General features: G+C 43.3%; 1 protein-coding gene across 1 annotated transcript in view; it reads right to left on the bottom strand.

Annotated features, from left to right (window-relative positions):
• Positions 1–892: 892 nt before the first annotated feature.
• LOC144499264 (uncharacterized) overlaps positions 893–12,667 on the bottom strand; it is a 36,804-nt gene continuing 25,029 nt past the window's right edge. Inside the window, exons 11-12 of the mRNA XM_078221379.1 lie at positions 5,201–5,357; positions 893–1,399 (exon numbers count right to left, since the gene is read on the bottom strand). Of these exons, the coding sequence (XP_078077505.1) occupies positions 1,257–1,399; positions 5,201–5,357 (300 nt within the window). The 3' untranslated portion in view covers positions 893–1,256. The remainder of the gene's footprint in view (positions 1,400–5,200; positions 5,358–12,667) is intronic.

Genomic DNA, 12,667 nt, shown 5'->3' with positions numbered 1-12,667 from the left:
CCACAATTTTCAGACTTGAATTTATATAGCACCTTTCCTGAATATGTGGTCCCAAGGTCCTTTACAGCCAACAAAGTACTTTTATAATTTGGTCACTGTTGGAAACGTGCAGCCAATTTATGCACAACCAGTTCCTACAAATATGACAGAGATAACTTCCCAGCTTGTCTCCAAAATAGTCCCTTTAGGATCTTTTATAACCACACGAACGAGCAGATGGAGCCCAGGTGTAATGTCTCATCTAAAAAACAGCTCCTCCAACAGTGCAGCACTTCCTCACTACTGCACTGGAGTCAGCTTTATGACCTTCTGTGAGGCAGGGTTGCGACTATTGGAGCTATGGCTGACAAGTCAGCTGACAGCTAACAGAATCACAGTTTTTGAGTCATGCTTTTTTTTTGGAAAGTAAAAAATTGTCCTCCGGTAGGATGCATATAGACAGTTCTTCCCCAATAGCTGCAGAAGAATCCAGGCCAATACCATACGACCCTTGTCAGCATATCATACATCCTCAGATGAAGTCTGTTGTCCTGTAACCACAACTGATGGCATAATAAAACTTTGGTTATTTTCAGTAAAGATTTATGCTTCATCAAAGTGACGGACGCCAGTGTTGAGAATGGGACAATTTTTCTATGTCATATGTCCATTGCCAGGATCTATGTAAAGCTCACTTTACTTTTACTGCAGCTCAGCCCTAAAGGCAAAGGCCACCTTCCTTCTGTCCCAATGTGACATTTTCCAATTGCCATTAATAGGGCCTCGAAATGAAGTTACCAATTCAACACGTGCTTGAGCTGAATGATGGCCTCTTTTTTTTTGCTTTGGGACTAGACATTTGCGGAGCTGGGTGGGAATTCTTATTTCATGCTGAACAATAACAGAAAATAGCGAGAAGAGACTCATTTAATTAGCGCAAGCAAGATTTGAGGTCAGGGCCAGGAGGTGAGGAACAAAGCCTAGCCCCAGTTCCTCTGTGATTGAGTTGTAAATAGATTCAGGTAGTGGATCTTGCACAAACCATGCTGATGATTTACATTTGTACTTAATATAGAAAAAATATAGAAATGGACTTCAAACCCAGAAAATAAATTCTGAATCTGTTCCAAGCCCACAGAGGGCAAAGCAGGGGTCCAGAAATAATCCTATGCTGGTTGTGAGGCCTTGAACTGTCATCAGAGGAAGATGTAGGAGGTGACTGCCAATGAACAGATATATACGTCACTTAAAGAGTTTCACTATTCAGTTTTCTTCTCTCAAAAATGTCTTCTCCGATTGGGATTTCTTGTCACGCTCCTGTAGTGTAGTCCCACAAATGATCTCTTCAACAAGAGGAGAACGACATAGACCACGGTGCATCCTAACACTAGGCCAACTGTGATGGCAGCATAATTAGGACCTTAAGTTAAAAAGAAAAGAGCATTTAAATTCTATGGCTTTGCAGCATCTGCATCGATCAATTTTGGAACCATCTATTTTTCGAGTAGTAGTTCTGAAATTTCTAAAATGTACACAAAAAATTTCCTTTTTTGAAATGGAAATCTTTAGAAAAATCCATACTGTCGCAGTTTTAAAATATGAAAATGATAGACATTGCAAGGTTTAAAGGAAACAATGGAATTCAAACTAGGGTTCCCTCCTCTGCCTTTCCCTATCTCATTCCCAGTTTGGGATTTGGCAAAATGTGACATTCTTAAACATGAGATCCAGACACGAAATTCAAATTCTACCAACTCAACAAATTTCTGTGACAACTCCATGTCACACATCAGCCACTCATATGACTATTTTGCTGAAGTGACTATTAATTTGTCCAATATAATGAAGGAGAACAGCTTAACCTGAGCCATCCAACACTAGACCTGAGGGAGTCGCCAATGTGTACTCAAGGTGATAGTGAGATGTATGAGCCATGTCCTATAAACATATGTATTATAAAAAGGAACTTTGGAAATAGTTATTTTGGAAATTTAAGGCAAGCTTTGTCCAATGTATCACTGGTACATGTATTTCCTGGTGCCATACTGGTCAGGCAAGTCCCAAGTTGGAAGCCTGGACTTCAGCTAGAACAGCAACAGTATAATTATTGTAATTTGTTACAATATCCATGGGCTAGAAAGACTAAGCCAGTCTTTCCTACCCCTATTCACTGTCCACTGTCCTCTGCTGGAAAATGTGTGTTTGGATGTTGGTCTGGGCTGCCCTCTGATGATCGCTAACATTTTTCAAATAATCAGCACTTTCAGACCAGGTGGACAAATATCGGGACAATTTCAGAAAGCCAGGATCTTTATAACATGTATATGAACCAATTTTACTGGTCTCCACTGCTCTGTGCAATGAATTACACTGCAGCTGTCTAGGCTGAGAGCATTAGAATGTTCTGTCCCAGTGCATTAACATGGCTGAGGATCGAAATATGGCCAAGTTATGATTTAAAACCAGGGTGCCTCAGAACAGAAAGATAATCAGTTGTTCCTTATTGTAGCACTCCTCCTGATGGTCAGAAGTGAAGGCAGCAATTGCAGAGTCCTGGAAACAGGCCAATTACACATATTGGGCCCGCTTTTAACAACAATCTGCGCCCGTTTTTGGGCGCAAAATCGTGGTAAAATCGGGCGTGAGGCCTTTATCATGATCTGCACCCGCGTCCGAGCAAATTGCGACTTTACTGACACCCGATTCGGGCGCGGATCCATTCTGCGCCCGAATCAGGCGGCCTGACGATTTAAATGCATTAGCATGCATTTAAATCGATTTAATGAACTGCCCCCCCAACTCTACCATCAAATCCCATTTTACCTTCTTCTGTTCCGTTCCGGATCCGCGCTTTTAGCGACCTGCAAAATAAAAATCCGAAGCCGATTTTTATTTTGCAGGGGAACCTCTGAAGCGGGTTCAGACCCATCAACGGTTCTCTGACCCAGATTATCCTCTGGGAGGGGGGGGCGGTGGTGGAGGAGGAGGGGGCGGGTCAGATCATCCTCTGGGGGGGGGGGCAGGAGGAGGGGGGCGGCTCAGATGTATCTCTGATTGGGGGGGAAGAGGAGGGGGCGGGTCGGATCATCCTCTGGGGGGGGAGGAGGGAGGCGGGTCGGATGGATCTCTGGGGGGGGACAGGGGTGTCCGCTGCCACTCTGCGGGCGATCCCTCGTCCTCACCAAAGGAACGAATCCCTGCTCTCGGAGTGGACGTGCGGCCACTTCAGGAGGAGAGATTCGTTCCTCCGGTGGGGAGGAGGGATCGCCCGCAGAGTGGCAGCGGACAGCCCTGCCCCCCCCCCCAAGAGATCTATCCGACCCGCCTCTCTCCTCCACCCCCAGAGATCCATCCGACCCACCTCCCTCCCCCCCCCCCAAGAGGATGATCCGACCCGCCCCCTCCTCCTCCCCCCCAACCAGAGATACATCTGAGCCGCCCCCTCCTCCTCCCCCTCCAGAGGATGATCTGACCCGCCCCCTTCCTCCCCCCTCCCCTCCCAGAGGATGATCTGTGTCAGAGAGCCGTTCTCTCCGCTTTCTGCTTTTTTTCCCCTGCAACTGGTTTAATGATACATCACACAAACAACTAAATATATGCAAGTCAAATCCACACAAATGTCGTCAGGAACAGGAGGCACAGAATTAATGTGAATGGGTATTGTCTAATTAACATTCAAAGCATTTTCTCCTTGCATTTAAGCCATGTAATAATAGAAATAAAAACAGGAATCTGTTTTTTCATTCCCTGTATCCTTCCTGTAGAAACACATTTTAATAAAATAAATGGATTAGATCATAAATAAAAAACACAACTTATTAATGACATCACAATAATATGTGCATTTGTCAAAGTTCCACTGATGTCAGCACCAGTCAAACAGTCCAGTGATGGTTGTTTCTAAACTCCAAAATTTTGAAGACTACTTTTTGTTCCAGAATTTGCTATAATTGTCAACTTTAAATTCATCTTCAAATTGCTCCTCTTTCTTTCCAGCTCTTTTGGGAACACGTTTGCGCATTCTTGCTTTCCTTTCAGCTTCTGGCAGAAGGGAAACATCGACTGGCCTCATAATAATTTTTTTAGGCTTCTTGTATCAGATATTGATAGTGGACCCATCAGGTTGAACCAGCAAAACAGGATACAGCCTGGCATAGACCTGCCTTCCAAAGCGAACTACTGATGTTCTATTTGAATTGTTCTGCCTGGGTACGCTGGACACAGGATACACAGCAGGAAGCAATCTTTCAGAAACATTTAGCTGTAAAGAAGGCACAAACCGCCACAGCCACGCGCTCCAGCCCAGCGCCCGGGCGTGCTTTTTCAAATTTCTTTCGAACTGCGTGTGCGCAGTTCAGAGCTCCGATTGTTCCGGCAGCGCTAAGCCCCGCCCACAGCGCAGATCGGACTGGAGCCGGCTGAAAGCATTTGGGCGCGCTGGAAAGCGGATTTCGAGGTTGGATCTGTACTACGCCCAGATTCGACACTTAGAATCAAAATGGTAAAATCGGGCCCATTAAGTGCATGTGTTGCATGTCCTAGGGTGACCAGAAGATTAGAGGAAAAATAAGAGGAGAAAGTCTATACACTTGGAAAAAAAAACAATTCTATCAATCTGTTGGCAAGGATCACAAATAACCCATTATAATAGAAGATTTCAATTCATGTAAAAGGCAAGCATTCACCGAGAATTATTTATATCAATGAATTTATATCAATGAGTCACAAGCATGTTCCTCGTTGCATCGGAATGCTAAGCAACATAATTGCAGATTAATGACAAATCGTATATAATTCATTTGTTGTCCTATGTACACAGTGACTAGTTTTATTGAATCAGTTCTGATGCAATCAGATCTGAAAAGCTTACTCTTTCTTTCCCTCTATCTGCAGATACTGTCTGATCCACTGATTGTTTCCAGTATTTTTATTTCAGAGATTTGATCCCCATCCAAGGTGGTGGTAAGTATGTGACACCTGAACCCTGCCACCACTGACTACGGTTCCTGTTTCCCACTGATATCTAGAAACTGCTACTGGAATTGCGATTGTGTGAGTATCAGGTATGTGGCTGACAGGATATAGGCCAGCCATGTACTTGGCTGGATGGAACTCACTGTCAAGACTTCTATGTGAACCATAGTTACTTCAGCAAGTTGAATGCACGAGGAACTATATTCCAGGTCTTGGGAAATAATTAATCATAAACACTCATTCTCACCAAAGTCACCCTCCTTTTTGATGCGAATTGGTCCTGCGCAGACTTGCTGCATGTCCGACTGTTCCATCAGTGAACTGCTGTCAGAGCCACATCCCAGCACACATGGTTTAGAACTATATATTTTGGTGCATAACTGGACATTGCAAGTAACAAATACCTAGAGGAGAAACAGACTGATTATGGTCAGTACATTGGCTACATGTAAGTCAGAACTCCTAAGAGCAGGGATCATAGGTAGGGTTACCAAACCTGGTTAGAACGTTCCTCAAGATTTGCCATCTCTGACTGCCTTACCTACCTAAGGTTTCTCTTCACCATTTCAATATTTTAATAAAATATTCAAAGAAAATGTTTTTAAAAATCCTTGTTTTAATGCGATGATTTTTCTCCTGATTGCTCACATGCTGTGTCTAGGAGTGTTTGTATCTTAATCACAGGCCAGGAATCATTAGTGAGGACTGGGAATGGGGAGCACAGCAGCAATGGTTTGGACTGTCACTGACACAAAGCATCTCAAAAGAATTGACAATAATATGGATTCCATTTGTTCTCTACCTCCCCAACGATTTTGAATCTTCACCTTTGAGCCTCAGCTATAATGACTATGTTATTCACCTTTGGCATGTCGTGGGTGAGTTAGCTCTTTCAAGCACAACTGCTCTTTAACTCATCCAGCAATGTCTACTAAATAGTTGACACAATAAACGTACAAAACATGTTAACCTGCTTACACAGCCAAGTCAATTGTTACAGTCCCTAGCTCTGAGTGACTGAAACAAGAGACTGTGAAACGAGACATAGATAAGATGCAAGACTGGGCGGAGAAGTGGCAGATGGACTTCAACCCAGATAAGTGTGTGGTGGTTCATTTTGGCAGGTCAAATAGGATGAAAGAAATGTTAAGGGTAAGACGCTTGGCAGTGTGGAAGATCAGAAGGATCTTGGGGTCCGGGTTCATAGGACGCTCAAAGCAGCGTCGCAGGTAGAGGCTGTGGTTAAGTAGGCGTATGGAATGCTGGCCTTCATCAATAGAGGAATTGAGTTTAGAAATCGGGAGATAGTGCTGCAGCTGTATAGGACCCTGGTCAGACCCCACCTGGAGTACTGTGCCCAGTTCTGGTCGCCTCATTACAGAAAGGATGTGGAAGCCATAGAAAGGGTGCAGAGGAGATTTACAAGGATGTTGCCTGGATTAGGTGGCATGCCTTATGAGGATAGGTTGAGAGAGCTAGGTCTTTTCTCCTGGGAGAGGCGAAGGATGAGAGGTGACCTGATAGAGGTGTATAAGATGTTGAGAGGTATTGATAGAGTGGATTCTCAGAGGCTTTTACCCAGGGCTGAAATGGTTGCCACAAGAGGTCACAGGTTTAGGGTGCTGGGGAGTAGGTACAAAGGAGATGTTAGGGGTAAGTTTTTCACTCAGAGGGTGGTGGGTGCGTGGAATCGGCTGCTGGTAGTGGTGGTCGAGGCGGATTCGATAGGATCTTTTAAGAGACTTTTGGATAAGTTCAAGGAAGTTAGTAAGATAGAGTGTTATAGGTAAGCCTAGTAGGTAGGGACATGTTCGGCGCAACTTGTGGGCCGAAGGGCGTGTTTGTGCTGTAGCTTTTCTATGTTCTATATCAGCTGAAGGCAGATTATTCAGATCTTATTTCCAAACTAAAATAGAATTTTTTAATGTTATTTGAAAAAATAAAGATAGACCATCTTACATATGGCACAAGTAAGGTTAAACAACTCTGTCACAATTTTCTATCATATTTTTAATATTAACATGTTATAATAACACTCTCAGTGGCCCACAAGCACAAAAATCAGGCCATTCTCATGCCCATTCTGTCAACATCAAGATATGCTCAAATTTCCTGTGAATCTCATTTGAGCATCAAATGGGCATAAAGAATCTTACACCCAAGGCTCTGCGGTCTTTTAAGCCACACAATTGTTTTACACGGGGGTTACATTTGCACCACTGGGTGCAAATACTGGAGAAATTTGAGTCCAACATATCATTTTTTATAATGACTGAAAACCTCTGAGTCCATGTGTCTTAGGCAGTAATTGGCACTGTGACAACTGGCTCTGCCACTAGGGTGCATCATTTAGTTTCCACCATCAAACCCAGTTAAAATTCTTAATGGCTAAGTTTGGAATCTCATAGAATCATAGAATCCCTACAGTACAGAAGGAGGCCATTCAGCCCATTGAGTCTGTACCGACCACAATCCCACCCAGGCCCACATATTTGCCCTGCTAATCCCCCTGATACTAGGGTCAATTTAGCATCGCCAATCAACCTATCCTGCACATCTTTGGACTGTGGGAGGAAACCGGAGCACCCAGAGGAAACCCAGTTATTTTAATTTTAAATGTATGCTCATCAAATATTTAAAAAAATGCTACTCCTCTTTTTTGACAGCCTATAGAAGCTCTAAAGGAAAAGTAAAAGGCCCCCAAATAGTAGCTACACAGTAGCAGGAAGAAATAAATGGCCCATGTAATAAAGGTATTGCAATAACCATGGGTGACTTTAATCTACGTGTGGATTGGATGAGTCGGAATGGCAAAAGGAGCCTGGGACATGAGAACATAGAGTGTATTTGGAGCAATTTCTTCCAGTAGTACATTTCAGCCAGGGAACAGGCTATTTTATTCCGGGTAATGTGCAATTAGACAGGATTAATCAATAACCTCATATTAAGTGACCCTCTAGATGACAGCAATCATAACATGACTGAATTCCACATTCATTGTGAAGGTGAGGAGATAGAAGTGGGTCTAAGACTAATGTTTTAAGCCAAAGAGTACGAAGGCTGAGTTGGCTAATGTGAACTGGGAAACAAAGTTAAAAGGTAGGACAGCAGAGATGCAGTGGCAGACTTCAAAGGAGATATTCAATCACTTTCTGCAAAGGGTTAACCCAGTGAGAAAGAAAGACACTCTGAGAAGGATGCATCATCTGTTGCTAAATAAGGAAGTTACAGATAGCATCAAATTGAAAGAAGCACTGTACAAATATACAAAGATTAGCAGTTGGTCAGAAGATTGAGCTGATTATAAGAACCAGCAAAGAATTATGAAAAAAAAGGCATGAATTAGAGTATGAGAGAAAAATGGCTAGAACTATAAAACAGGTTGTAACATTTTCTAAGTACTTAAAAAGGAAAATAGTGTGTGTTGGTCCCCCAGAGAGTAAGTCTGGAGAATTAATAATGGAAAACAAAGCAATGGCTGAAGTGTTGAGCAGGTATTTTATGTCTGTCTTCATTGTAGAAGATTTAGAAAACTACCCAAAGTTACTTGATAACCAAGAAGCAAAAGGGAGGGGTTGGAATTAAAACAGTCACCATTACCAGGGAAAAGGTAGTGGGAAAACAAAAAGACCTAGGCCGGGAGATAACAGAGCGGGGAGGGCCTTTCACAAGGTTCGCGACTGACATTCAGCCATTCACGAGTCTCACATGTGCTTTTCTTTTAGCGCAATCAGCTCCATGTCGGATATTGGCGAGGAGCTGATTATAATATGGAAATTTCATGGAAATTGACATTTCCATATGATTACTGGGATTCTCTGGGCCCGTTTGTATTTCCCACCCTGCCAGGAGTGCTTCCCACAGCGGAGTTTACAACTGCTCCCCACAAACGGGGACCAGGTATCCTCACCCTGCTGGTGGGGACAGAGGCCATTGAGGCCCTGCCGAGAGGTTGGGGCAAAGGGGGGTGTCCCTTGGGCAGTGCCAGCCTAGCAGTGCCAGGCTGGCAACCTGGCACTGCCCAGGGGCACCTTCACACTGCCCACCAGGCACTGGGCAGTGCCATGGGGGCAGGGCCTATTAGGGGGCTATTGGTGGGGGAGGGGGACCTCCTGTCACACTGCACTGAGATCGGTGGGAGGTTGAGAAAGGAGGGTGATTGGGGCTGGTTATTGCGGGGGGGGGGGGACAGCAGGGGGAGGGGTTGGCCACCGCGAGTGGTCCAGTAGGCCAGGGAATTGGGGGGGTGGGGATATTGGGAAAGGCCAGCTATCTGGGGAGTTCCGGGGAAGGCCAGCAATCGGGAAGCCGGTGAATTGGGAGGGGATGGGGGATGGTGCCAGTGCACATGCGCCATTCTCAGCACTGACAGAACGTTGCTGGCCTCTCGGGCAGGAATAGGCCCTGCTCATCACTTTTCAGCGTGAATCACTCTATGGTACTCTGCATTGCACAGAGTGTCGGAGATTCGTTCTGGTAAGTACGCCCAAAAAACAGGTGGGAAATTCTTCCATTTTCTCACCTGTTGGGCACTTCGATTTGTTTTGGGAGAATCCCAACCCTAATGTCCCCAGGACCTGATGGCCTGCATCCTAGGGTCTTAAAAGAAATGGTTGCAGAGATGGTAGAGACAATGGTTATAATCTTCAAAAATTCTTTGAATTCTGGAAGGATCCTAATAGGTTGGAAAATAGCAAAAGTAACATTTTTATTCAAGAGAGGGAGACAGAAAGCAGGGAAATAGGAAAATCTGTGTAATATTCTAAAATTGTGTGTAAAATACACATTTCCTATGCACTTCATGTTGTCTACAATTTTTGATCAAAGTTCTGTGTCAACATTTCCGGTTGTAAAGTGTACTGTTTATTTTCCTATTCAAAGTAATTGTGAACTCCAATAATGTAGTTCCAGTATCTGGACACGAGATGGCTCTATGATGTGATTTCTGAAATCTTCCAATTATAACAATGTATATTTATATAGCAGCTTTAATGTGGTAAATCATCTTAAGACAGGCGTGTTTGACATCAAGTCACATAATATTAGAGGTAAGGATTTGAGGAGTGACTTAGAGAATTCAGGAACTTATGGCCTGGGCAGCTGAAGATACAGTTCTATGTTGGAATGATTAAAATCGGAGATCTTAAGAGGCCAGAGTGGGAGGAAGAGTGGTAACTCAGAGAGGTGTGGAGCTGAAGGATATTAGAGACTGGGAGAGCTGAATTCATGGAATTTCATGGGCATTTTAAAATTGAGGTATTGTTTAATGAGGCGCCAATATATGCCAGTGAGCACATGGGTGATGGGTGAATGGGATTCTGTTGGACATGGGCAACAGAGTTTTAGATCACCTCAGTGTGAGTTTTAGATAGGACAGAACGTGGATAGGATGCATTAGAATCGTCAATTCTAGAGGTAACAAAGTTTTGGATGTGGGTTTGAGGGTTTCAGCAGCAGATGAATTGAGGCAGAAGTGGAGTTGGGTGATGTTACAGAGTTAGAAATGTGTGGTCTGCATGATGTTGCTGATATGTAATTGGAAGCTCAACTATGACAATATGGTTCAGCCTCAGGTAGTCAGATAAGATCCTCTGGCCCATCGAGTCTGCACTGACAAAACTGCACTAAATCTACACTATACGCACTTGGGGTATAGCTTTGAATGTTATGAAATTTCAAGTGCTCATCGAAGTATTTTTAAAAAGTTTTGAGGCTTCCCCCCTCTACTACCCTCATAGGCAGTGCATTCCAGATTCCTACCACCCTCTGGGCGAAAAGAGTTTTTCTCAAATCCCCTCTAAATCTTCTGCCCCTCACCTTAAAATTATATTCCATTGTTACTGACCCTTCAACTAAGGGAAACAGCTGTTTCCTATCCACCCTGTCCAGTTGAAATCGATCATAAGCTCACATTTTCTGTTTCATCTGAATATCCATCTCTTTCATCACCCAGGAGTTCTGGATTTGTTTGCCATAACTTTCTCCTCCATAGCACGGTGACGCAGTGGTTGGCACTACAGCCTCACAGTGTCAGAGATCTGGGTTTGATTCCAGCCTTGGGTGACTGTCTGTCTGTGTGGTGTTTGCACATTCTTCCCTTGTCTGCATAGGTTTCTTCAGGATTTCCACCACAGTCCAAAGATATGCAGGTTAGGTGAATTAGCCATGCTAAATGCGTGAGGTTATGAGGGAGGTTTGATCCTGGGTAAGATGCTCTTTCAGAGAGCCAGTGCAGACTCGATGGGCTGAATGGCCTCTTCTGCACTGTAGAGTTTCTATGGTAATATACATTGACTGCATTTGAACTTTCTTTTCTTTAAAGACAGCACATTGTTCAGTAGTTTTGCCTGTTAATCTTTGATTCTAATGTATCTAGGCCAGATCCATTCTTGCCCTATTGAAGCTGGCTTTCCCCTCCAGTTAATTATTTTCGTGCTGCATTGCGATCTTGGATAATCTGCTAGTCTATAGGTGTGGAGACACAATGGCAGAAGCAGACCAGGGTCAGAATCTAGTGAGACTGCTAGAGAAAATTTGCCAAATGAACCTGAAGCAAAACAAGAAAAAACTGCAACTGAAGATTACTGAAGTCAAGTTCAGAGTTCATGTGCTGACAGTGAAAGGCGTTCACCCTGATACTGATAAGGACTGCTGTAGCAGAGATACAGCAACTCTTAGATATGAAGGTGGTGTAATGATTTGTAGGATTTGTGAACTGCCTGGCTAAGTTCTTACCCAATTTATTGTCGGAATGTGAACCTCTACACAAGCTCATTACAAATTATGTACAGTGGTATTGGGGTACAGAACTAGAAACAACTTTAAATTATATCCAACAAATAGTGATGATAACTCCAGTCATGAGTAGTATTCTCTTTGAAAGAAGTTGATGATGATACCACTGAGTGTGAAATCTTCCAGGTTCAGTGAGAAGCAACAGCACAATGTGCTTGGGAAGTCATCAGCTCAGCAGAGACATTGAATCTTGCAGATGAGCAAGTTACTCAGATTAGGCAAACAACCCAACGAGATGCAACTCTTCTAATGCAACAGGAAGTAGTGATGAAAGGCTACTTTCCATCAAGGATGCACCTGTTGCTATAAGAGAGTATTGGGTATGTAGAGATTAATTGATTACCCAAAATGGCATTTTATAAGGAAGTGCAGTGAAGAAAATTTAATTGAATCACAAATGATAGTGGATGCAATTTGTTTATTCTTTTTCTGAAAAGGGGGGTGTTTGGAGAAATATATTTGTGCACTATTACTTTATGTAATGTGTCTTATCATTTGACCTCTGATGTCATCCACTATAGGTAAAGGGGTGAAGGCAGTAGCCATTTTAGCCTCTACAAGGAACAGGAAGGAGACAGGATTAGATGAAGTTGAACATCAGCTATGATCTTATTAAATGTTGAAGCAACCTTGAAGGGACATAAAGCCCACTCCTAATTCCTGGCTTATAATTAACTAATGCAAAAAGTCAGAGAATAAGCCATCAGCTACCACACACACATGTACAGTTTTGAAATAAAACAGGGTAGCCTGGAACATAGCTTTGATAGGAATTCATAAGATGACAACTTGTTTAGAAGTACATGGCATTCTGTCAGCAGTTATAGGCTAACCAGAAATGAAATGGGGATGTTTGTGATGAATGTAGCTCAGCACTACTCTAAGTAATACATCTATGAACTGAGACCATTTGTCTTCT

The sequence above is a fragment of the Mustelus asterias genome, chromosome 9 (assembly GCF_964213995.1).
Source record: "Mustelus asterias chromosome 9, sMusAst1.hap1.1, whole genome shotgun sequence".
In the NCBI taxonomy this organism is placed as follows: Eukaryota; Metazoa; Chordata; class Chondrichthyes; order Carcharhiniformes; family Triakidae; genus Mustelus; species Mustelus asterias.
The sequence above is the reverse complement of the archived record's forward strand: the minus strand, read 5'-3'. Positions and strand labels throughout refer to the sequence as shown.